A 27,196-nucleotide genomic window follows, 5' to 3' on the forward strand; every position below is an offset into this window, starting at 1 on the left:
GGATTAAAAATCATGTCTATAGCCCGAGTTCCCATCCCCTGTTATTTTATATAAGAATATTCGAGAAAGTTTTGGGGAGATCACTCCCGGTTTATTTTAGTTTGCAAAACAAATAACAAAACAAATGACGAAATTCACAATACCAAAGCATTTTAGAATGGATACGTTTATTATGCGTTTATTATAAAATAAATCTTCTATAGTTTTATATTTTAAAATGAGAATTAATTACTGAGTTTCTTAAGTAAATAATCAAAGATAGATAAATATTAATTGTTGTTTATTCTTAGTAAAAACAGGATTATTGTTCTTTGGGTCTTTATAATATTGAAGAGGAATTCAATACTTTACAAGAGTTGTTTTTATATTTTTAGCAACCATTTTAGTTTGTTATTAGCATGAATTGAAACGACAGTGCCTGCGTGGAAGGAAGTCTATACTTGGGGCAGTTTGATGACTATGGTGACTTACAGTGGCGCCCATTGTACGGCATTTCAATAAGAGATAAATTAGCAACGTTTATTCGTGTTTTACAAGTAGAAGTTGTTAAAGTTATTTTGTCAACATAGATTAGAATACGTCTCCACCCTGAGAATTATTCTTAGGAAAACTTCAATTATCTAACTTAAGAAAAAAATTATTCGAGCGTGATGTGCCCAATTTGTGCCCAGTTTGTGGCAATTACCAAAACTTAAAATATTTGGCAATAGCTTTACCAGCTTGAACGGCCATCCTCTGAAAATAAAACAAAAACATGTTTTAAGATCGAATATACATCAATATAAATAAAACAAATAAAATAAATTAAATTAAATTTAAATTTAAATTTAAATTTAAATTTAAATTTAAATTTAAATAAAATAAAATAAAATAAAATAAAATAAAATAAAATAAAATAAAATTATATATATATATATATATATATATATATATATATATATATATATATATATATATATATATATATATATATATATATTGTCTGTGTGTGCGTGTGTGTTTGCTTATTTTGTAGATTGCTACTATCTTAACTTTAAAAGGACAATCAGTTGCATCACATCAAACGTAACCTACATCACCTTTACGCAAAACTAAGCACATTTGATCTCAGTGTATATGATTTTTAAATACTAAAAAAGAATGTAGAAACATCTACAATTTTCAACAGAAACTTAATCGTTTGTACTTGCATTTAAAACATAAATTAGCAAACTTAATCTTTTAAATCAATATTTCTACCCTATGATTTAAACTGTTCATGGATGTAATTAATATTTCAGTGGACGCAAGAAGGTGTAGGAATCAATTAAAAGGGCCTTTGAAAAATGAACCCCGTCACTACATCTTTGTGCAATAAACTCCCTTCAATTGTCTTTTGTTGCATGACTTTTTGAGCCAGAAGATTTGTTGTAGGAAGCCACTGTATCGTGGGCAAATTTTACTGGGATTATCATAAGAGTAATTTCTTAGCGGGTATTTTGTCTGATGCCATATTATTGTGATCCCATTTGTCCGTAGCTTATTTAAAATGAAGTTTTTATCTTTAGGGTACCTCTGCAGGAGGCAAATATTTCAGGGTCTTTTCTATACATTAACATTCCTGTTGGATCTAATTATAATATTTTTAAAAGCAACTTTGCGGATAATTTTTTTAATGAAGTGTGAAGAAAATTTTAATTTATAATTTATTTTTAAAAAAATCTAAATAAAAGCCCAAATAATTATTTTAATAAAAATCTATACAGTAATAGTCAGATGTTGACTTTAATGAGGAGGGCTGATGTTGAAGAAATAATTTTGCTTTACATTTAAATATAAGGAATAAATAACTACCCATCCACCAACAGCTTCCACTACAGGTGTGACGACTTTAGTTAGACCGCCCGTGCAAATACTAAAAAGTTCCTTCACTTGGTCCCAGGCGCCTTGTGCTTTGGTCTTCAGTAGATCCCAGCAAAAGTAAAATGCTGCAGCAATGGCCTCGGCAACATACTCATTATTTTTCACCAATGAGGTCACAATGTGTGTTAAGTCCTCGGCTGTCCAACGTTGGTTAGAATACTGAGCAAAGAAAATGGGCAATAGATCATATATATATATATATATATATATATATATATATATATATATATATATATATATATATATATATATATATATATATATATATATATATAAAGCAATGTATGCGTGTGTGTGAGTGTGTGTGTGTGTGTGTGTCTGTGTGTCTTGTATGCATTACCACACCTCTTATCACATCGCCGTCGAACTTTGGGAAGATTCCTGGGGAGGTTTCTGCGGGGAAAAAAAAAATTCAAATTCGCAGGGGTGGCGCCCCGGCAGGGCGCGATTTGTTTTTTCTCTATATACGGTATATAAAAATAAACGTCGATAGCGGTTTCACAGCGATCAACCGATCGCCATCAAACTTTGGAAAGTTGATTAGGACACTCTGAGGACAGGTTCTATAAAAATTTATTTATACGTTTGTACTCCATTTAATGCACCTTGCTTAGACAATGTGTTACAGCGATTACTTAGTAAAGAAACCAAAACTCATTTTAAAAACTTGTGATTAACGAAAATGGTATTCTTGTCTTGTTTCATAGATGGAAGAGAAATCGACATTTCAAAGTTAAATTGATTACGAATGATCATTAGGTCATATATAATGTTAGTACTTTTTTTCGGGCAAACGGCCTTTGGGCAAGTGGCATTCGGGCATTTATCGCATTCGGGCAAGTGTCCATTCGGGCATTTGTCGCATTCGGGCAAGTGTCCATTCGGGCATTTGTCGCATTCGGGCAAGTGTTTATTCGGGAAATCGGCCTTCAGGCAGGTGTCTTTCGGGAAAACGTCCGGCTCCCCGATGGCTAGTCTATATACTACTACAACTCAAGTTTGTTTACATGTTTGAATATTTTTTTGTTTGTTTGTTTGTTTGTTTTTTTGTTTGTCTGATCGATAATTGTCAATGGTTCTATTCATCGTGGACAGCTGTAAAATAGTATGTAGGTAGAGAACAATTTTTCGTTTTAAGACAGACTGTTAATCACAAATTTATTTAAAGACGTTAATTAATTTATTGATTTATTCATAGGTAGATTAACTACATTTTTTTTAAATGTTAAAACATTGACTAAACTTTGTGAGAATAGTGACGTCCCTTGATGTGTTTACTTTTTGGTACAATAAAAATGGCGGACTCCATCATAGACTTTCTGGCCCATTCAAAAGTTTAACGCGTTACAAAGCTAATTTTCTGCCGGCGATAACTTAAACAATACGTCCGTTTGCTGTATTAATTACGTTCCAACACGTTCAATTTTAAACTGTCTTTTTTCATTTAGTTTTACAATAAATTTCTCTAGATCTAAAGATCAGCTGTCGAAGGAAAGTTATTAATCTAGCGGCCTAGCCTAGATTCTAGATCTAGATCAAGCCTAGATCTAGGTCACTAGACTCAATGTAAATTCTAGATCTAGACTTAATGTAAATTCTACATCTAGAATCTATTTCAGGCCTTAATTATTTTATATAAATCTTTGTTTAGCTTCAATGATCATCTAATTCGAGAATACATGGGATTTTTTTTTATCTAGGTTCTATATCTAGATATAGTAGGATTACTCACTAACTTGGAGGCGTGGTCGGCTGCTAACAACAATATGGCATCCGGACCGGTAGCATGACTTCCGACCATTTTTAGGCCATGTTTACCACGAGCAAAATGGCGGGTGTTCACATTATTTAAACATGGTATAGGTGGCCAGGGCTAGATATGCCAGAAAAGCATTTTAAAATTTGCTTTGGATAATGAAGGCTAAATTTTAAAGTCAGTGTCATAAAAATTAATAGAACTTTTTTTTTACGTTTTCAATTATTTTTTCTTAAGCCCTATATGTGAATAATAAGGTTGACTATCAGGACCTCGCGGGGCACAGGGCAGGTGAAGTAGGGTTCATCTGTTTCTTTGTCCTAAGCATATGAAGGGATAGTGTGGTCATAGACATGCTCGGCTGGAATCTTTTTTTAAACGATAAAAACATGTTGTCTGAGACTTGGCGGGATACTGGGCAGGTGAAGTAGAGTTGAGTAGGTCACCTGTGACGTCAGTATATGAAGGGATAGTCCGAAATCGGTGTTTTCGGTGTTTTTTAAAGATAAAAAACATATTTTTGAATGTGGGGTCTGTTTTTTGTGACGATAAGCGACACTACAGTAGCGTAGAGAGGAGGGGGGGGGGCGGGGGGGGGGTCATATGTCCCCGGGCGCCGACCTTAGGGGGCGCCAAAATGGGTTGGAATAATAAATTGAAAGGTTGAGGGGGGTGCAAATCTAAAGTTTGAGTGGGGGGGGGGGTGCACATCAAAAGTTTGAGGGGGGGGGGGGTTGCAAATCAAAATCTTGCTGGGGGGGGGGGGGGGGGTTCAAATCGAAAAGTTTGTCCCCGGGCGCCGGGAAGGGTCGCTATGCCTCTGAGTGACAGACGTGATGTTTTTTGATGGATGACCCCCGAAACCCACAGTTATCCAACGGATGACGGGTAGTCTAGTATAATATAAGCGGCCAAGTAGTGTGTCAGTCCTTCCTATCTTCTGTCATCTTTTTTTTTCCTTCTGTCATCGCTATAGATTTTAGAACCATAAAAGTAAACATAAATAATAGAGTAGGGTTTGTTTATATAACAACATAAAGTTTTTTTTATAGTTGCCACTGTTTTTTAAAAATTAAATACACGCACATTGCTGAAACATATTAAAAGGATCAATGTCAAATATCATTTTCGTTTATATTCTTAGAAAAGGTGGAAACATTTTCATAACAGTAGGTCGAAAAAACTAATTAATTCAACTATCTTTTTTTGGTAATTTCTGCAAGGGAGGTAATTTAAAAATAAACCGGGAGTGATCTCCCCTAAACTTTCTCGAATATTCTTATCTATATATATCTATCTCTTCTGGGAGCCGTTAGAAAACAAACTGCAAGCGCCTCCTTGCAGTCCCCTCTCTTTCTCTCTATCACTATCACTACCACCCCCACCCACCCCCACATTGTCTTGTGAGTTGTGGTCACGCTAAATGTTTACAAAGATAAATGTTTACAAATCGTAGAGCCTTAGAGCCGGGTTTCTATTAGGGGCAGATAATTTAGTTCAATATTAAACTTACAGGAGGTAACTAAGAAATAACTAAGAGGAGGCTGCTTTCACTGGGGGGGGGGGGGGGGTGTAGGGTCGGGGTTAGGGGAAAAGGGGGGGGGTTAGTGTTTTAAAGCAAATATTTTCAGTAGCAGCATTGGTACTGTCGAATTCACAAATTATGAATTACTGAAAAGTAGAAAATAAAACAGCTAAATAGCGGCGTATGATACGCTGCGGGTCGGCTCGTATAAAATAACAGGGGATGGGAACTCGGGCTATATACATGATTTTTAATCCATTTTAAATACTTAAAGTTTTAAAAATAGAATAAAATCTCGTAGACAAATTAATTGCACACCAAGTAAACGCCAAATAAAAAAGCGCATAATAGTGCGCAAATTTTTTAGTACTTTTAAAATTAACATTAGTTTTTTGAGAAATCGGAAGTAGCGTAAATCACTACTTTCGTTCAACGGAAATTACTCAAAATTTAACAGAAGGTAGAGAAATAGATCATTTACTTACATGTGAAGTTTCATTCATCTATCTGAAATAGTACTCAAGTTATAGGGTTTTGAAAAATTCAAAATAGGAAAAGTACCACTTCCGGTTATCGGAAATTGCTCAAAAGTTGATACGGATCTACGATTTTGATAAAATACTTATATATGAAATTTCATCAACCTAGCTGTAACGGTACTCAAGTTATCGTGTTTACACACGGACAGACAGACAGACAGACAGACAGACAGGCACACAGACATACGGACAAGATTGCAAAATTATGTTTTTCCGTATCAGTGAGGTGTAAAACGTCGAGATTTGAAAAATCTCGATTTTTTTTGCACGATTACAAGACTTTCTCTATACTTCGTATATACGAGAAAGTAATAAGTATAACTCATCAATAATTGAAGTTATTTTTTACAAGCTTTTATTTAACTCACTTCCTCTGTCTGTCTATCTAGATCGAAACGGCGGAGCGAAAATTCGGACAATTCTACTTGACCGATACGATTCACATTTGGTACGTGAGTCAAGACATGAAGACAATGCAATTTAAAATTAAATTTGACTTAATTGGATGCTTAATTAATTTTTTATGAATTAATTAAAATTTGGACCGAATCAACAGGCATGTCTATCCAACCACACCACACGCGTCATCACGTTCAATAGCTTCGCCATCACCTTTAGTAGGCGCGCCATGACGTTCAGTAGGCGCGCAATGGTTTTTAGTCATGTAACTCTATTGTAAATAAAACGTGTAAAGTACTGAAATTTCTTATCATAAAAAACGTTTTAATAACAAGCTTTTGTGTAATAATGCACTAAAAAGTAGAAAATAAATTATAGACTACTATTTAAATAACTATAAAGAAAAGCGTGGGTCACTTTAGTATCGATTGGATACCTTTACTAATGTTAAGGAAGACACCCACGCTTTTCTTTATAGTTATTTAAATCTAATATATAAAGCTCAGTTCTGTAACGCATATGTTTGTTTGTCGCTGGTTATCGATGGATTTAAGTGTTAGACAATCATCGTGCGCATTTGTCTAAATTTCTGAGTTAAAAAATTACTTTTGAAAGTGTTGAGAAATAATTTTCATTTTTCCAACTGATAATAATAATTGTCGGCATGTTCATTAAACACAATTTTAAAAAAAGATCATCTTTTACAAAAATTCTAATTATGTCTTTATTTAGTCCTATAGCGCTTACTTCCCTTTGATAAATTAGGAAAAACACAATTACTTCCCTTTATAAAACCATTGCATTTTGTGGAAAATAAATTTACTTTTTAATTACTTTGTTTTGGTGTTGGGAAAAAAAATAATTACATAATTAGCGGGGATTGATCAAGTGCAAATGTTGTAGGTATTTTACGGATAAGCTTGGAGTATTATAATTGTTCATTAAATTGAAACAGGCGCGTTCGTCTAAGTGAGTGCAAACGACTAAGAATAAGTTGGGGTACTATAGTCGTTCATTAAGCTAAAACAGGTGATTCCGCCCCGGGCTTTTATGTTCGCGTTAGTGTTTTCTTCGTGTTTAGGTGGGTTTGCGTTAGTGGTTGCGTTTTGATTTGGTTCGTTTTTGTTCTTTCTTTTTTCGTTTTTGTTTGTGTTTTTTTTGTTTGGGTTTGTATTTGTGTTTTTGGTTGGTTTTGCGTTTGGATTTGGTTTGTTTTCGTTTGCTTTTTCGTTGTTGTTTTTTTTTGGTATTGGTGTTTGTGGTTGGGTTTGTTGTTAGGTTTTTGTTTTCGTTTGCTTTTTTGTTTGTTTTTTCTTTGTGTTTGTATTGGTGTTTGTGGTTGTGGTTGGGTTTGTTGTTAGGTTTTTGTTTTCGTTTGTATTTGTAATTGTGTTAGCGTTATGTTTGCGTTTTGTTGTTTTGGTTTTGGTTGGTCGTGGTTTGGGTGAGCAATGCCGGGTTTATGATGATTACTAAACACACAGGTAATGGTCTTTAACAGAAAGGTTTTTCACAGAAGCCAGAGCAGGGCCTGGCCGGGACGGCTAGTAGTAGTCTATAATTTATTTTCTACTTTTTAGTGCATTATTACATAAAAGCTTGTTATTAAAACGTTTTTTATGAAAAAAAATTTTATTACTACCCTATTGATTATTATATGTTAAGGTTCATAATTAAAATAGTAAAATGTTAAGATTATTTATATTATTTTCTAATTAGTCTATGATTTCTCAAAATCACTATTTTTTGTTTTTCTGTGTTATTAAAACATGGTGAAATTAGACTTTTAGAGAATGCTGGAAAGGCTCTCTCTAGGCGCGGACGTTCGGGAAAACGTGTTTTTAATATTCAACTCAATCTCAATAATTTAAGTTAATTTTTTTATTACTACCGCATTGATTATTATATGTTAAAGTTCATAAGTTAAATAGAAACATGTTAAGATTATTAATATTATTTTCTAATTAGTCTATGATCTCTCAAAATCACTATTTTTTTGTTTTTTCGGTGTTAACAGATGGTGAAATTTTAGAATTATAATATAGAGAATGCTGGAAAGGCTCTCTCTGGGCGAGGACGCCTGGGAAAGCGTGTTTTTCGGTGGTAAATATATGTACATTGCCAATGTGTTTTCTTAGGACCATAAAAGTAAACATCACTTGCCGTACATTTATTTGCATCGCATTGTTTTATTGTAAGTTATGGAGTAGAATCTATTTAAGCGACTTAAATTTTTATGCTGAAAAGGCTCTCTTTGGGCGTGGACGCCTAGGAAAGCGTGTTGTTCGGTGGTGATTCTAATGTTGTGGTTGTGTTGTGTTGTGGCTGTGTTGTGGCTGTGTTATGGCTGTGTTGTGGTTGTGTTGTGGCTGTGTTGTGGTTGTGGCTGTGGCTATGTTCTGGCTGTGTTGTGGTTGTGGCTGTGTTGTGGTTGTGTTGTGGTTGTGTTGTGGTTGTGTTGTGTTTTGTTTGTGTTTGTGCTGTGTTTTTGTCTGTTTTTTATGTTGGAAAGGCTCTATTTGGGCGCGGGCGCCTAGGAAAGCGTGTTGTTCGGTGGTGATTCTAATGTTGTGGTTGTGTTGTGGTTGTGTTGTGATTGTGGTTGTGGTTGAGGTTGTGTTGTGGTTGTGTTGTGGTTGTGGTAGTGATGTGGTTGTGTTGTGGTTGTGTTATGGTTGTGTTGTGTTCTTGTTTGCTTTTTATGCTGGGAAGGCTTTATATGGGCGCGGGCGCCTAGGAAAACGTGTTGTTCGGTGGTGATTCTAATATTGTGGTTGTGTTGTGGTTGTGTTGTGGTTTTGTTGTGGTTGTGTTGTGTTTGTGTTTGTGTTATGGTTGTGTTGTGGTTGTGTTGTGGTTGTGTTGTGGTTGTGTTGTGGTTGTGTTGTGGTTGTGTTGTGGTTATGTTGTGGTTGTGTTGTGGTTGTGTTGTGGTTGTGTTGTGGTTGTGATTGTGTTGTGGTTGTGTTGTGGTTGTGGTTGTGTTGTGGTCGTGTTGTGGTTGTGTTGTGGTTATGTTGTGGTTGTGTTGTGGCTTTGTGGTGGCTGTGTTGTGGTTGTGTTGTGGTTGTGGTTGTGTTGTGGTTGTGTTGTGTTGTGGTTGTGTTGTGGTTGGGTTGTGGTTCTGGTTGTGTTGTGGTTGTGTTGTGGTTGGGTTGTGGTTGTGTTGTGGTTGTGTTGTGGTTGTGTTGTGGCTGTGTCAGGTTGTGTTGTGTTGGTGTAGTGGTTGTGTTGTGGTTGTGTTTTTCTTTGTTTTGTTCTTTTCCCAAGTTGGTACATTTAAAAAAGCAAGTATATAAGCGGCAAAGTAGTGTGTCAGTCCTTCCATCTGTTATCGCTATAGATTTTGCAACCATGAAAGTAAACATCGCACCATGCAGTGCTTTTCCGTGCATCGCAGTGTCTTATTAGAGTAGGGTTTGTTTATATAACGACATAAAGTTATTTTATAGTTGCCACTGTTTTTACTCTTTCGCATAACGTAAAGAAAATATTAATTACACGCACATTGCTAAAACATATTAAAAGGATCAATGTCAAATATCATTTTCGTTTAGATTCTTAAATAATAATCATTAAAAACCCACGTTTTCTGATTGAACTAAAAAGTAGAAAATAAATGTTATACATCACAATAATGCAAGCGATCACTCTACTATAAGCGATCAAAAACGTGGGGCGCCGTGATTTTCTTACAGTTTCTAATACTATTGACTTTTATTAGGGAGCTTGTACTTTTTAGTCTTTGTCTGTTTGTTTGCATTAAAATCTCGTAAAAGTTGTATAGCATTAAAGTCTCGTAAAAAGAAAACTCGTAAAAAACACGTTGTGTGAATACGTTACTGACTAGAACACATAGATTTGAACCCGCGCCGAGTGGAATAGCAATCGTGTGCCCAACCACTCGACCATATCATCTCCCCCATACTGGCCACCAGTTGTTACGTTCTGGTTGTTTGTACACAAACACTGCGTGAACACTAGTCAGTAAGCAAAAAGAGGGAGAGTCCCGAACCTTGTTTTCATCAAATTACAGTTACTGGGTTATGTCCCTTTTCCCCCACGTTTTTGTACAATTATATAGCGGCCTAAAATGATCAATAAAATGTTTCCATGGATCAATTTAGTAATAATAACAACTGACAAGTGCCCGAAATTTCGATCGCAAGATTTGATTGGAGAACCAAACAGACGCGAAAGCAAGTTAAAGAAAACGTGGAAAAAAATGGATACATTTTAATAACATAATAACAGGAGGGTAGAAAAATCTAATTAAACTGTTTAGTAATTGCGCCAAGGGAGGTAATTTAAAAATAAATTTAACTCACGCTAAAAAGATGTGAATGCAAAATCTCCAAGACTGAATAATTGTTGTTATAATATAATTAGCAAAATATGAATGCAAATTATGCAGACGTGTAAGAGGACATTATTGTTGGAATACTTTAATTAGCACGGATTGTTAAAAGGCTATCTTTTAATTATTTTATTCACTAAACGTACTGTTTACTAATTATAATTTTTAATGAACTATTCCCCACTATTATATAAAGTCATCACGTTCATTAGGTGCGCAATGGTTTTAGTCATGAAACTTTATTGTAAATTTTAAAAAAGTACTGAAAAAAATGCATGAATTTATGAAGTGCAATATGGTCGGTAAAACACCAATAATATAGATACTGCCTTTTATTTATTTTATACACTGAACGTACTGTTTACTAATTATTGTTCTATCTTTCGGTTTACGGACAAGCTAGGGGTTTTATAGCAGAGGCGTAGCGAGGCGGGGTGACGGGGGGACGGGGGGCGGGGGAACAAATGCCCCCGGGCGCCGATCTTAGGGGGCGCTAAATTGGGTTGGAAAAACTAATTGAAAATTTGCGAGGGGGGGGGGGGGTTGCAAGTCGAAAGATTAAGGAGGTGGGGTGGAAATCGAAAGTTTGAGGGGGGGGGTGCAAATCGAAAGTTTGTTCCCGGGCGCCTGGAAGGGTCGCTACGCCTCTGTTTTATAATCATTCACTGAGACAGGCGCGTCCAACGGACCTCGGAAAGGGCGCGATTTGGCGCAACGGGCTAGACTGTGAGCAATATGCCTTTATGATTGCATTTAAATTGTGTTTATGTTATGAGTGTTGTGTTTGTTTTTTGTTCGTGTTTTTTTTGCGTTCGTTTGTGTTGTGTTTAGTTTTGTTATGTTCCCAAGTTAATACATTAAAAAAAGATTTACCGTGGCGAAGAACGGGTATGCAGCTAGTATATATATATATATATATATATATATATATATATATATATATATATATATATATATATATATATAAAGCAATGTATTTGTGTCTGTGTGTATGTGTGTCTGTGTGTGTGTCTTTTATGCATTACCACACCTCATATCACATCGCCGTTGAACTTTGGGAAGTTGTTAAGAATATTCCTGGGCAGGTTTCTGCGGAGAAAAAAAACATTCAAATTCGCAGGGGTGGCGCCCCAGCAGGGCGCGATTTGTTTTTTCTCTATATACGGTATATAAAAAACAAGAGTCGATTGCAGATTCACAATGTTTATCCAATCGCCGTCAAACTTTGGGGAGTTGATTAGAGCAATTCAGGGAACAATTCAGTAAAAAAAAAACATTTTCAATTTCGCAAGGGCGGCGCCACGGGAGGGTGCGATTTTCCTCTATATACGGTATTTAAAATTAAAATAAAAGTGAATTGCAGTGACATCGTACACACGATCGCAATGAAACTTTGGGAAGATGTTAAGAATATTCATGGGGAGGTTTCTGCTTAAAATACATTTTAAAATTCGCAGGGGTGGCGCTCCAGTAGGGCACGATTTGTTTTATCTCTATATACGGTATATAAAAAATAATAGTCGATTGCAGATTTACACTGTTCATCCAATCGCTGTCAAACTTTGAGGAGTTTTTTAGAGCAATTCAGGGAAGGGTTCTGTAAAAAAAAATTTGCAAGGGCTGCGCCACAGGAAGGTGCGATTTTCTCTATATACGGTATATAAAACTAAACGTCGATTGCGGTTTCACGGCGTTCATCCGGTCGCCATCAAACTTTGTGGAGGTGATTAGAACACTCCAGGGAAGGTTTCTGTAAAAAATATATTTAAATTTCGCAAGGGCGGCGCCACGGAATGGTGGGATTTTTACAAGCTTTTATTTAACTCACTTCCTCTGTCGTCAGTCGTCAGTCGTCAGTCTAGATAGAAACGCAGGAGTGAAAATTCGGACAGTTCTACTTGACCGATACGATTCACAGTTGGCACGTGGGTCAAGACATGAAGACAATGCAATCTGAAACTAAATTTGACTTAATTGGATGCCTAATTAATTTTTTATTAATTAATTAAAATTTGGACCGAATTAGTAGGCATGTCTAGCCAACCACACCACACGCGTCATCACCTTCAATAGCTGCGCCATCACGTAATGGCTGCGTTCAAAAACCATTGCGCGCCTACTGAACGTGATGTTCAGTAGGCGCGCAATGGTTTTTAGTCATGTAACTCTATTGTAAATAAAAAACATGTAAAGTACTGAAAAAAAAATTCATAAAAAACGTTTTAATAACAAGCTTTTATGTAATGATGCACTAAAAAGTAGAAAATAAATTATAGACTACTATTTAAATAACTATACAGAAAAGCGTGGGTGTCTTCCTTAACATTAGTAAAGGTATCCAATAGATACTAAAGTGACCCACGCTTTTCTTTATAGTTATTTAAATAGTAGTCTATAATTTATTTTCTACTTTTTAGTGCATCATTACATAAAAGCTTGTTATTAAAACGTTTTTTATGAATTTTTTTCTCAATATACGTATATAAAAATGAAAGTCGATTTTGGTTTAACACCATTTATCTGATCGCCATCAAAATTAAGGGAGTGATTATAACAATTCAAGGAAGGGTTCTGTAAAACAAAAATCCATTTTTACTTTCTCGTATATACGAAGTATAGAGAAAGTATTGTAATCGTGCACAAAAATCACTTGAAATTTTAACAATTTTCACCGTATTACACCTCAGTCTTTCATCACATCCGAAGTATAGAGGACTTATTTTAATCGGGCAAAAATTATCAATCCAGATTTATCAAAATTAAGAGGTTTTATGCGTAATCCAGTCTGAAAAACTGGGCTTTGCAATTCTGTCCGTATGTCTGTGTGTCTGTCTGTCTGTCCGTGTGTAAACATGATAACTTGAGTACCGTTACAGCTAGGTTGATGAAATTTCATATATTAGTATTTTATCAAAATCTTAGATCCGTATCAACTTTTGAGCGATTTCCGATAACCGGAAGTGGTACTTTTCCTACTTTGAATTTTTCAAAAGCCTATAACTTGAGTACTATTTCAGATATATAAATGAAATTTCACATGTAAATAAAAGATCTAATTCTCTACCTTATGTTAAATTTTGAATAATTTCGGTTGACCGGAAGTACTAATTTACGCTACTTCCGATTTCTCAAAAAACTAATGTAAATTTTTAAAGTACTAATAATATTGCGCACTATTATGCACTTTTTTATTTGGCGTTTACTTGGTGTGCAATTAATTTGTCTACGAGATTTTATTCTATTTTTAAAACTTTAAGTATTTAAACTGGATTAAAAATCATGTCTATAGCCCGAGTTCCCATCCCCTGTTGTTTTATATAAGATTATTCGAGAAAGTTTAGGGGAGATCACTCCAGGTTTATTTAAATACAGGTACAAACTATTGAGTTTCTTTTGAAAATTATAATTGTTTGTACATATATATAATTTTTATTTATTTATTTATTTATTCATTCATTCATTCATTCATTCATTCATTCATTCATTCATTCATTCATTCATTCATTCATTCATTCATTCATTCATTCATTCATTCATTCATTCATTCATTCATTCATTCATTCATTCATTCATTCATTCATTCATTCATTCATTCATTCATTCATTCATTCATTCATTCATTCATTCATTCATTCATTCATTCATTCATTCATTCATTCATTCATTCATTCATTCATTCATTCATTCATTCATTCATTCATTCATTCATTCATTCATTCATTCATTCATTCATTCATTCATTCATTCATTCATTCATTCATTCATTCATTCATTCATTCATTCATTCATTCATTCATTCATTCATTCATTCATTCATTCATTCATTCATTCATTCATTCATTCATTCATTCATTCATTCATTCATTTTTCTCTATTTTTTTCTCTATACACGGTATATAAAAAATAAAACCATGAAACTTTAAGGAGTAGATAAGAATACTTCCGAGAATATTTCTGCGAAATAGAAAACTAAAGTTTCTAATGGGCGGCGCCATGTAGGGTACAATTTTCATCAATACACGGTTTGGCGTCCAAAGTTTTAGAGCGACTATGTTGGCACTTGGCATCCGTTAATCGAGCGTCCTGCATAGCGAGAAAGGGTACTACTATATTCAGCGGTAAAACTACAACAGGCTTCTAAAAATAACTTTGTAACGCAAGGAAATCCTTTTGTACAGTTTCGTCACCTTGCGAAAGATGAAAAAATAACTTTTTGAATATGAGGAGCCTACTGCGAGTGATGCAATAAGCATATATTATTAGACGATCCAGTCAGAAATTGAGATCGAGCATCTAATAATAGACCATTAGTAACGCTAGCATATTGCATCAGTCACACGGATGTTTAAAACACGTCAAATAATTGTGTTACGTATTAAAGAAAAAAATCATGTTCATTTGTATCACTTTAGCGAATGACGAAATCTGCATCACTGTTTACAGGATGCTATTTAGCACGCTGGATTATGCTATGAGCACGATGGCGCCTGTTAGTTTTAAGGAGCCAGGGGCCGTAAGCTGCGCCTATGCGGTAGTGTAATCGGGGTGGGGGGGGGGAGGCTCCTGAGAGCGCCCCTCTACGTCCCTGACACATAAGTTGTCACCGAAGTGTGTTCTACCTCATTATTTTGGTGAGTGATTAATGTACACTCAAGGTTTTCTAGCGGTAGTGTAGGAAAACCCGTGTCCCGATATTTATGATTCAAGCGCAGGCATTGTTTACATTTAAATAACTCACAGTTAGAAAACAAGGTCACGAGTAATAACAAATCAACTTTATTTACCTAATCCAAATACCGAATATTGAACTAAAAATGTTGTGGCTCTTTATAAACTCGGAAAGTTTATAAATTGTAACTTTTGGCTCTTGCGTATCAAAAGGTTGCCGACCCTTGCGTTAGTCTGTTTTGAAAATCTCGGTTTCATTTTATGTTTGCTGTAATACTTCCTATATGCTAGCCGGTCAAGAGAATATAAAACGTGAAAGCTTTGTATATGTAATGGTTTCTCGTGTTATGTTTATTTTTATGTTTTCTTTTTTGTATTTCTATTATTTCTATTATTAATTTTAAATACATTTCTTTTATGCTAAGTCATTCTTTAGTAGGTATTTTAAAGAAATAATAATCAAGAGAAGTAATTGCTTTTAATTTGTTTAGTACAAACATATTAAAGGAGCTTAAATGAGCTCCCCCTATTTAACTATTTAAAAAAGAGAAATAAGTCATGGAAGTGTTTTGAACGTTTGCCTAACTTTCACTCTACATCTTATGCATATATTTTTTTACGCAACAGCATGTGTTAGCTACTGTATAAAATCACTACTGTAGTAGATCTGTTTGTTATTTTGTGACGATGTTCGACGGAGGGGAAGTAAAAATCGTCCAAAAAAAGCGTGACGTCATTTATGGGTGACCCCAAAACAAAAATAAGTAAACGTACATACAACCGAAATTATGATTATTGTATTTTTGTTGATTATTTGTAGAATATAGGATAGTACAGAATAGTAGTTCTACCTATACAAAAAAGTACATTTTACATTGTAAAATCACAATGGATCGTGGGCCCATAACCAACGCTATAAAGAAGCAAAAGTCGTCTTAATATCTAGCAACCTCTTTTCAAAAGAATTTTGCCGACAACAGCGTGTGTTTGTAGAAGAAAGAGGACTCGGCTTTCACAATGATTTAAAAACAAAGAGAAAAAGAATATAAAAGATCGTGTGATGGTGTCTATAGAACAGATTATCCAATGCAGCTACAGTAAACAGCTATGTATAAGTAAAAAATGCAAGAACATTAATTTTTGTAACTATAATGGCATGGGCCACCCTGTATTGCGTGGTCTGGCGGCACTGTAGTTCCGCCCCTGCAATACATATAGATGTATATAGCCTTTTCAATGGAAGAGAGGGGTTGGCGTAGTCGAGTCGGTGAAAGCTCATGGTTGCTATCTAGGAGAGACAACTCCAAAATTAAACAACTGCTGCCTTGTAGTTTGTTCTTGGATGGACAAAGACTATGGAAGCAAATCCAGAAATAAAATCAGGCTGAAATCGAAGTGAACTACATAATATTAAATCGTGCATAAACGTAATAATTAATTCTGCTGAAGGAAATCTCGTCCAGCGTTACAATTAAGAAGAAAAATAATGAAAGATTTCCATTGTTAACGTTGATATCCTGTACAGAGATGCATTGAAGAAGAGAACAAAAATGAAACTACCTTTTCAGATAGGACGAAAGAAAAATATGTATTTCAATTCGACTTTTCAATTTAAAATTCACACAACATTTTAAGAATTTAAATTTTACGAAAGCGAGTTACCTCTCTTGCCAATTCTTTTATACGTTCTCTGGACTTCACAAAGTCGGTCAGATTTGATTTCAGGTCAGCAACAATCTTTTCACGTTCTGGGCTTGTTATTGCACTGTAGGAGTAGTAATTACATATAAAACTACTTTAAGGTGACTGGAAGACACATACACTCAGCTTATAATTCGCATTTCCTACACATTATGTTAGTATGGTTTAAGATTGACTATTACAGTCACGAGTCTTGCCAGCTCTAATGGATCCTTCGACCAAGGGATATTACAAAGTGTTAAGTTAACAGAAACAGATGAGTTCATCGAAACTAATGAACTGTTCTCTATGTATTTTAAAGACTAATATTAGAAATCTTATTAAAAAAAAACGATTTCTCTTACTTAAATTTTAATATGTATTGTTTACATTGGGTTGTCAATGATTGACGTCATGCTTTTTACTTGGGTTTTATCCATATTCTCATCGTAACACATCATTACAAAAATAACTTCACGCCCTTCACCCCCCCCCCCCCTCACTCAAACAGCCTGCTAATTCTTCCACTAATATTATTTGAAGGGTTTTTCCATTTGTAAGGTATGAAGCCAAACTTGGTTTGTTTAGCCCAAAATATTAATAGAGTTGTATCCCTTTAAAAGGAGAGCCACAATATAATACTGTTACGAAGATAATGTCATCAATGTTACATGCAGTAGGTACATTTATGGAAATCTATGTTCATTGATCAAATTTCATTGCTATTTAAAACACACGCACACACACACACACACACACAAACTAAAAAATGGTAATAAAAGTAATTAAGAATCGGTTTAAAAAACTGATATTCAAAACGTCAAAGTGTGAAACCTACGCTTTCTCCCATTCGCACACACAAAACTCTACCTTTGGAATGTCGCCTAATTTACATTCGAACATATGTAAAGAAAATTTACTAGTCGACCTCTTACGTGGCTGTAACACAATTAAAACGACAGAGGACAAACACACAAGCCAAAAAAAAATTAGAAATTAAAATATATACAAATACATTTTTAATTAACAAAATCAGTGATTAAAAAATACATACGCTCTTCCATTAATCTTTTCTATTACGTGCTTTTCTTCACTTTCCATGAAAGCTTCAAAGATTTCTGTAGTCTGAATGGTTGTTGCCATTTTCTTCGAAAATAGTTCGAGTAAACAACAAAATATATATATAAATAAATAAATAAATAAATATATATATATATATATATATATATATATATATATATATATATATATATATATATTTATATATATATAAAAAAACAATGTATGTTTGTGTGTGTGTGTGTGTGTGTGTGTGTGTCCTTTATGCATTACTACACCTCTCATCACATCGCCGTGAAACTTTGGGAAGTTGTTGAGAATATTCCTGGGGAGGTTTCTGCGAAAAAAATATATTTCAAATTCGCAGGGGTGGCGCCCCGACAGGGCGCGATTTGTTTTTTTCTATATACGGTATATAAAAATAAAAGTCGATTTTGGTTTGGCATCGTTCATCCGATAGCCATGAGACTTTGGGGAGTTCATTATACCACTCTAGGGAAGGGTTCTGTAAAAAATCATTTTTAATTTCGCAAGGGCGGCGCCACGGGAGGGTCCGATTTTTCTCTATATACGGTATATAAAAATAATAAAAGGGAATTGCAGTGACACCGTTCATCCGATAGGCATGAAACTTTGGGGAGCTCATTATAAAACTCTAAGGAAAGAGTTCATAGCGAATAAGGGGTACTTCTATATTCAGCGGTAAAACAACAACAGGCTTCTAAAAATAACTTTGTAACGCGAGGAAATACTTCTGTACAGTTTCGTCACCTTGCGAAAGATGAAAAAAAAACTTTTTGAATATGAGGAGCCTACTGTAGAGTTTCGTCAAATTGCGAATGATGCAATAAGCATCAATTATTAGACAATCCAGTCAGAAATTGAGATCGAGCATCTAATAATCGATCATTAGTAACGCTAACATATTACATCAGTCACACGGATGTTTAAAACACGTCAAATAATTTTTTACGTGCTAAAGAAAAAAATCCTATTCATTTGTGTCACTTTAGCGAATGACGCAATCTGCATCATTGTTTGCACGATGGCGCCCGTTAGTTTTAAGGAGCCAGGGGCCGTACGTGGCGCCTATGCGGTTTGTAATCGGGGAGGGGGGCTCCTGAGAGCGCCCTTCTACGTCCCTGACACATGAGAGGTCACCGAAGTGTGTTCTACCTGATTATTTCGGTGAATGATTAATGTACACACAAGGTTTTTACGCGGTAGTGTAGGTAAACCCGTGTCCCGATATTTATGATCCAAGCGCAGGCATTGTTTACATTTAAATAACTCACTTTTAGAAAACAAGGTCATGCGTCTAAGATACTAAGAATATAGGGTTGGTAACGCATAGATTAAACCCTTCTTATTTTTTTTTTGTCGGGATTTCTGCTATTCCCGCGCAACGCGCGGGGACAGGCACGCTAGTATATATATATATATAAATTTAGAGTAATCCAAGTATAGAATCTTATATTTAAATATAAAATTTCTACAAAACTAAAATAATACACGTTATAGAGTACCTACAGAAATATAGTACCACTTAGCATACGATCTAATACTTATATTTGAAAGTTCGTTCACCTAACTTTAAAGTTACTCAAGTTAGCCTGTTTGCAGACTGACACACACACAGACAGGATTTAAAAACTAAGTTTTTCTGGCCGCGAAATGTTGAAAAACATCAAGATTTGTCAAGATCTCAATGTAGATTTTATATCTTTTATATTCCATGTGCGAAAAAATGGGTATGCGTAAATCGGGGGAAACTTGCTAATTCTAATTAAATTTTATACATCAACATTTAACAAAAAAATCGTCATCGATATGGAGATGATGGAAATGGAAGTGAAGATGACGATGCTGATAGATGAATATAAAATGAAGATGAAGCAGTGGCGGAACTATAAAAAAAGTGCCACCCCACAATTTTTTTTTAGCCCCCCCCCCTCCCTATATATATATATATATATATATATATATGTATATATATATATATATATGTATATATATATATATATATATATATATATATATATATATATATATATATATATACATATATATATATATATATATATATACATATATATATATATATATATATATATATATATATACATATATATATATATATTTATATATATATATATATATATATACATATATATATACATCATGTCATGTGTGTAAGTGCATTAGTGTGTATTATGAAAATCAGTTTTATTTTATCTCTACTATATAAGACTAATTAGCCACAGTCGATCAAAAGAATATAAACCATGAAAGCTTTGTATAAGTAATGTTGTCTCGTGTTATGTTTATGTTTTTTTATTTATATTATTAATTTTAAATACATTTCCTTTTTATACAATGTCATTCTTTCGTAAGTACTTTATAAAAAAAATAATAATTCAGAGAAATAATTGCTTTTTAATATGTTTAGGACAAATCAATTAAAAAGAGCTTATGAACACCCCTATTTGACTATTTAAAAAAGGGAAATAAGTCGTGGAAGGGGTTTAAACGTTTGCTTATCTTTGATAAGTTTGATTGTAGGAGAAAGAGGACTCGGCTTTAACAGTGGTTTAAAAACAAAGGGAAAAAGAATATACAAGAGCGTGGGGTGGTGTCCATAGATTAAAGGTAATCCAACCGCAGCTCCGGTAATCTTTTTTTACAAAACAACCATCAAGTCAAAAATGCAAGAAATTTTTTAAAAATTTAACTATAAAAAAATTATGGTCGGCTGTGGGCCCCTAAATGGCGTGCCACCCCCCCCCCCCCCCGCATTGCGGGGTCTAGCAGCACTGTAGTTCCGCCCCTGAGATGAAGATAGATGAAGATATAGATAAAGATGAAATTTTGTGTGATCCTGATTCGATTTAGTTAACGATTATAGTAGTACACCTTATACATGTTCATATATATATATATATATATATATATATATATATATATATATATATATATATATATATATATATATATATATATATACATTCAACACAGCTTTAAATAATGTTATTGTGTGGTTTTAAACCATTCAAAACTTTCAAAGTGAAAAAAAATTAAAAGAACACGAGTGCTCCATCGCCATAGCTGTCCATTGGATAGGGCTTTTATATGAGAATGTACCCTTAAATTAGAAAATGGTTAACAATATAATAACAATGTTACTATTAGTACTTAGTTATAGTTTATAGTTATAGTTTATAGTTGCATCACTTACCCTTACAAAGAAGAAACGAATTTTATGTATTCGGTATAAGCCTAGATTTTAAAATAAAATAATCTGTTCACTTAAATTTCTCAAAAAAAAAAAAAAATAAAATATCGATACCGGTATAACATTACCGGAAACGCGCCAAAAGCTTTCCTAGAAATTCGGTTCGAATGTGTGACGTGTTGTTTAGTCTGACTTTTGATATACAATGTAGAAGTGTTGCACCTGTGTACTGTGTACAACTTAAAATACATAAAACCATGGGCGAGTCAACATGGAGCGGGGGGGGGGGGGGAGGAAGAAGGATTTTTTAAATATATTGTTAAATATTATATTTTGAGTACATTGTGAATTTAAATTAGTGATACTTCTCTTTTTTTACTCTTTAGATAAATTCATCAGACACTGACTAGGTCCATTATGCTTAATATCTACTAGACTACCAGTCATCCCTTGGATAACTGTGGGTTTCGGGGGTCATCCTTAAATGACATAACGTCTGTCACTTATCGTCACAAAAAAAGATCCCACACTCAAAAAGACGTTTTTGTCTTTCATATGCTGAGGTCATAAAAACAGATCAACTCTACTTCCCCTGCCCAGTGTCCCGCCAAGTTCCAATATGCAACTTTATCATTCACGCCAAAAAAAAAAAAAAAACGTTAATGTGTCTCGAACCCGTGCAACACGTATGGTAACCTAAAACGCTAATATCTTAGCTATCTAGGCTCGTGGAATAAGTGATGTTTTTTCTGATATATATTACTTTTATTCTGCGTAAGAATCTTGATTTACGCGAATAGGCCCCAATATTAGATCTAGATCTATTTCAAATTAAATTTTGTCACAAATTAGCCCATTCCATATCTAAATAAACAAAGATTTATATAAAATAATTAAAGTCTGGATTAGTTTAGTTTAGAAACTCATTATTATCTTTGTCTAGATCGAGTTATATATATTCTACGACTGGTTTGGTTAAGTCGAGTTTTCCGTAGCTAGGTCTAGAACCGAGATAGATAAATCACTTGTATTCTTGAATTAGAATTTAGATGATCCTTGAAGATAAAAACCAAAGATTTATATTAAATATTTAATGACTAAAATAGTTTAATAAAGAAACTCAATAATTTATTGTGATTTTAAAATGATCTATAGGCCTACTTTTAACTAATTAATTTTAGTTTGACCTAGATTCTAGATCTATATCTTTACCTTCCTTCTACAGCTAATCTTTAGATTCTAGATCTAGAGAAACTTATTGTATTCTTAAATGAAAAGGACTGTTGAAAATTTATGTTATTGACAATATTGTTGAAACGTAATAAAAATAGCAAACGGGCGTATCGTACAAGCTATAGCCGACAGAAAATTAGCTTTATAATGCGCTAAACGTTTGACTGGTCAACAAAATCTTCGATGGAATCCGCCATTATTGTTGTAAAAGGTAAATAAATCATGTGACGTCACTATAAGTAAAGTCATTGTTCTGAACTTTTATAACTAATGTGGCTAATCTACTAAGGTATAAATCAATACATTAATTAACGTATTTAAATAAATTTGTGATTAACAGTTTGTTAAAAAAAGAAAATACTATTTTACAGCTCTACACATAGTGCAGATTCTCTCCTGTAACCAAACGGACAAACAAAAAAAAAACAAATAAATATTCAAACATGTAAACAAACTTGAATTTTAGTAGTATATAGATATATAGATAACTATTTTTATACAAATATTTTCTTTATATTTTCAACTGTGTTACCGTGATGCTATGAGCTAATTACCGGTTGACAGTAAGGGTTCGATCTTTCACCACCCCTATATTTTTGGAAACTATAAATAATCCAATTTCACACAGCTGTAATTAAAATGTGTGAAGAAACATTGGTCATTAACAGCAATACTTTTTGTCAAGTATTTGATATATTATTTTATAATTAAGTTTAAAAATTAACTAAATAAAATTATTAGCACAATTAAAATTCAATTGCTTTAAATACAAACATTCATTTGTATTGTAATTAAAATATTGACTTCATAATAAAACAAATTGATTTATATTTACAAGTGTTTAATTTAACGTCCCTGAGTTAACTCAGCTCTGATGCGTACCTAACTCACGTGAGGGAAACAGAGGCGAGTGGGCATAGTACTGGACATAGTACTGACTACATTTTTTCCTTATTTGCCGAGATTACTGAAACAATGAACTCTACATCATCTTTCCAATGTGGCTTGGGCACAAACAGGTGAAGATGATGAAGATTTACAAGAGAGTTGTGTTGATCAATATATAATAAAAATGAGATATTTATAATAATAGATAATTTACAAACGAAAGTATTTTTAAAGATTACTCTACGACAGAATAACAATACTAATGGGCGATATGAATACTTGGTGCCTGTGTCGACGTCTTCAGAATCTTCCACAATGCATCGTCTAGGTCAAAATATGACTTATGACTTCAAGCCCTGAATTAAACACGTGTCTTAACTGCTTGCAAGCCAGTAATTTGTAGCCCTTATATCGCGCGTATACAATTATTGAAAGCGATTCAGTTCTCACATTTCCTGGATATGCTTTCTTTCGTTTAATTTATATTCTAGACACAGTCTATTAACACGATGGTGGTCAAGTAGCTTGATGCTAGAGTGATAGCAAGAGCTGTATTGACAGTCCTGTCTTTTATTTTGTCCTAATGGACTACCAAGCTACCATCGTGTATGTTCGATGTTCCGTGAACAAAAGTTTTCTAGTCACCGCAGAAAGATTTTTATTTTGGCTTTGATTTTGTTTATAGGTGTTTTTACAATTTATTTATATAATGTATTAATGTAAATAACATCATTTGGCCGTTATTGCTACATCTCTCTCTCTCTCTCTCTCTCCCTCTCTCTCTCTCTCTCTCTCTCTCGTATATGGTTCCTAACAACAGAAACAATGCTTGTTTTTCAGGCAGCGGAACATGACGAAAAAACGAGCATTTTTCTCCCCCATGTTTCCAGCCGTTAGGATTTTTGCTTCCTACCCAGCGGTTTGGACACGGGCGGCAGTTCGGCATGGGGAGGGGGGAACGATTAACGGTCACGAGTACGTGGGGAATTTTAACTGTAAACATGTGGTTGTGTTGCGTGTAAAATTTCAAGTACCATTAACTTTTCCACAAACAATCTAAATTCATTTCCTTAGTACTTTTGCAACTTTTAAACTGGTGTCACCACAGCCCATCTACTTCTAGATTTTGATTATTTCATCTCAAGCTGGATTTATTTTTTTAACAATCAACCAATCTTTGTCCCCACCAGGGGCGTAGCGAGGGGGGGCGGGGGGTGCGGACCGCACCGAGTGACACCATTTAGGGGGGTGACACCAAGGCAAAAAATAGCAAAATATATAGAGAAAAACTTGAGGGGGGGGTGCAAATCGAAAACTTGAGGGGGGTGGGGGTGCAAATCGGAAGTTTGAGGGGGGGGGGGTGCAAATCGAAAACTTGAAAGTTTGTACCCGGGAAGGGTCGCTACGCCTCTGGGGGGTGACACCATTAAGTGCCGCACCGGGTGACACCCGACCTCGCTACGCCACTGGTCCCCACCCCTTTTATTTTACGTTGTCTTCGTCGCCAAGTGCCATTTTCTGACAGATGACTAAACTATGTTTTCGTCAGCCTTTTCATCTCTAATCCATTTAGATTTTTATTAAAACAGCACATTTTTTTCTCAATAAACTGTTATTTTTGACTTGGCTTCATCAAACGATCTGAAACTTCGCTATGTAGTAGTGTCGGGCTAAACAATTTGAAAGAATTAGCGTTTAATTAGAAAAAAAAAACATCAAGCATGTGTATACTTGCCGCCATCTAACAGGGCGTGTGGTTTTGTAAATTGCTGGAATAACTTTGAGAGAGATACAATATATACAAATTTAAACTTTGTACATTATATTATGTAAATAAATTAAAACATTAAAAGTAACGAGGATTCAAGTTGAACTGGGGTCGGCGTGGTCGAGTCGGTAAAGCTCATGGTTGCTAAACTGAAAAGTCTCAAGCTACAACCCTTGGGCAGATGAGGCTCGTTAGACAACTCCAAAATCAAACAACTGCTGCCGTGCAGTTTGTTCTTGGTTGAAAAAAGGCTATGGAAGCAAATCCAAGAAGAAAAGCAGGCTGAAATCGGAGTCATTGGCCTTAATGGCGCATAACCAGTTGACACGTTTGTGTTGGAGGGGATTCCTTCCAACACTAAAATTAAGAACGAAGAAGAAGAAAAGTCGAACTAAAAAAAAACAACAACAAATATTCAAATATATTGTATATGTTTATTAAACATCTAAAATAAGCTTATAGAATTATTATTTTAATAGATACAAAGTGTAATTGTGTATTATAATGTTATGAATATTAGAGAAAAAAAGGAATTTTACACAACATAATTGTTTAAAAACAAATTTTGATATTATATTTCCTAAATGTAAATATGCTCACAGAAAAAACGTAACTTTGTATAAAATTTAATTAATAAATATATGCCTATAAACGTAATTAATACTTGCTAAGTTTTTAAAAGTTTATTTTTTTAAGAAAGTCCAAAAGCAGTACAATTTACAGCATTGTTGCCTCAATATTTTCTTTTTGTTCTAAATGTAAACCACTGTGAAAATGATGAAAACAGACCAGGCTTTGAGGTCTCTAGGATTGTTTTCTGAAAACAAAATGTAATAAAGTACTTTTTAAAACTTAATTTTTTTGCATCACATAAGTATTAGTGGTATGAAACAAATAAAATGAAGTTCACAATAAAAAAAACACTGGTAAGTCCCTACCCATCCTCCAACAGCGTCCACCTTAGGATCCAGGTGATAGGTAAAAGCTTGCTGGCACCACTGTAGGATCTCGTCCATTCTGGGCGTCCCTTTACAAGACATTCTCAACATGAAGTCGTAGAAGTAGAAGAAGATGACGACTATTGTCTCTATTTTGTACTGGCTATCAAAAGATCCCATCATCATCCGTACAATTTCTATGAAATCATTTTCGCTCAACTCCAAATTTGGCTGTGGGGAAGTACATGCACAATTTAGTCTTAAAATGTAAACAATATCATACATTCCTCACTTTACTTCGTCTAAATATATGACTTCTTTTGCAAAAGTTTTAGTCTCAGTTCCAGACCTTATTAGCTTCAGCTTTTGTCAACAGTCTTTGATCTGATGCTTGATACTCTTTAGCCACTTCGTTTAGGGCGTTGCTCAGATCAATCACATCAGGATCAACAGTAAGCTCTATTTGCCTGAAAAATCCACAACGTATTATACGTCACAATACATTATTTCATTCATTAACTCTATGTTACTGAACTTGCTTTTTAAAATTAAACATAGAAAAAGACAAAGAATTAAAAAACACAACATTAATAAATCAAACGGATGTTTTCAAAATTAGCAAACTACAACAAGCCTTTTTAAAAGAAAATTGGAAGATTTTCTTAGTTATCTAATTAAATTTTATCTAGCAAGACAAAGAGATTCCACTTAGAAACGGATGTACACAAACGTTAAATTTACCTTAGTGTCAATAAACTGTCTATAAGCACAGGAGCATCTTCATTTAGCCTTTGTCTGACAAAATGAAGAAACAATAGGCTTCCACAGTTGTGTATCGTGTCATCTATATGCTGCACTCGTCTCGCCATATCGACGTCGTTCACAGATGTCAATATTTTCTTTTAGAAAATGTGAATGCGCCTGACAGGAAACCGAATTATTCGTTGTCAAAAAGCTTTTATCATTAACCACGGCACATAATAGAACTGAATGTGACCTATTTTAACAGTAAACAGCGTGCTGTTTACAGCTGAAATTTTTCAAGAAAACGAGTTCTAGTTTTACCTGTGTGATAATCAGACAGCACATCCCGACTGACACAGTTGTCTCAAGTGACAGATCGGTCACGCTGTGTTAACAAAGAGCTAGGAATAAAACCATAAACAGCGGCATTTAACGTCTTACAGCTTAGTGATATTTCTAGGAAAATAGCGAGTTTTTTTTTTATAAATTATAGTTAACCCTAGGAGAT

General features: G+C 34.3%; 2 protein-coding genes across 3 annotated transcripts; both read right to left on the bottom strand.

The window, feature by feature from the left end:
• Nucleotides 1-147: 147 nt before the first annotated feature.
• On the bottom strand, nt 148-21,284 carry LOC131940013 (uncharacterized). Its single transcript, XM_059298548.1, has 5 exons — nt 21,121-21,284; nt 17,881-17,972; nt 16,809-16,911; nt 1,834-2,061; nt 148-735 (listed from the first exon to the last, which is right to left on the bottom strand). The coding sequence occupies exons 2-5, from the start codon at nt 17,967-17,969 to the stop codon at nt 682-684; spliced, it is 474 nt and encodes a 157-aa protein (XP_059154531.1). The 5' UTR covers nt 17,970-17,972; nt 21,121-21,284; the 3' UTR covers nt 148-681.
• A 4,138-nt stretch (nt 21,285-25,422) lies between these two features.
• Nucleotides 25,423-27,102, bottom strand: LOC131940039 (uncharacterized). 2 transcript variants are annotated; one of them, XM_059298578.1, is made up of 5 exons: nt 27,010-27,102; nt 26,686-26,843; nt 26,294-26,411; nt 25,945-26,175; nt 25,423-25,823 (listed from the first exon to the last, which is right to left on the bottom strand). In XM_059298578.1, the coding sequence occupies exons 1-5, from the start codon at nt 27,031-27,033 to the stop codon at nt 25,740-25,742; spliced, it is 615 nt and encodes a 204-aa protein (XP_059154561.1). In that variant the 5' UTR covers nt 27,034-27,102; the 3' UTR covers nt 25,423-25,739. The 2 variants fall into 2 exon arrangements, with proteins under 2 accessions (XP_059154561.1, XP_059154562.1); XM_059298579.1 differs by having other exon boundaries at nt 26,686-26,865; nt 27,010-27,084.
• Between the last annotated feature and the right edge of the window lie 94 nt (nt 27,103-27,196).

This window comes from Physella acuta, unplaced genomic scaffold (assembly GCF_028476545.2).
Source record: "Physella acuta isolate Inbredline_101_S28 unplaced genomic scaffold, ASM2847654v3 ptg000308l, whole genome shotgun sequence".
Taxonomy (NCBI): Eukaryota; Metazoa; Mollusca; class Gastropoda; family Physidae; genus Physella; species Physella acuta.

Excerpts from the sequence above, each read along its gene's own strand:
- LOC131940013 (XM_059298548.1), bottom strand. The coding sequence starts at position 17,969 with ATGGCAACAACCATTCAGACTACAGAAATCTTTGAAGCTTTCATGGAA. Across the intron at positions 16,912-17,880 it reads GAAAAGATTAATGGAAGAGC|TGCAATAACAAGCCCAGAAC; the intron begins GTATGTATTTTT and ends CTACTCCTACAG. Across the intron at positions 2,062-16,808 it reads TAAAAGAATTGGCAAGAGAG|TATTCTAACCAACGTTGGAC; the intron begins GTAACTCGCTTT and ends TTCTTTGCTCAG.
- LOC131940039 (XM_059298578.1), bottom strand. The coding sequence starts at position 27,033 with ATGTGCTGTCTGATTATCACACAG. Across the intron at positions 26,844-27,009 it reads GCTGTCTGATTATCACACAG|AAAATATTGACATCTGTGAA; the intron begins GTAAAACTAGAA and ends ATTTTCTAAAAG. Across the intron at positions 26,176-26,293 it reads CAAAAGCTGAAGCTAATAAG|CCAAATTTGGAGTTGAGCGA; the intron begins GTCTGGAACTGA and ends ACTTCCCCACAG.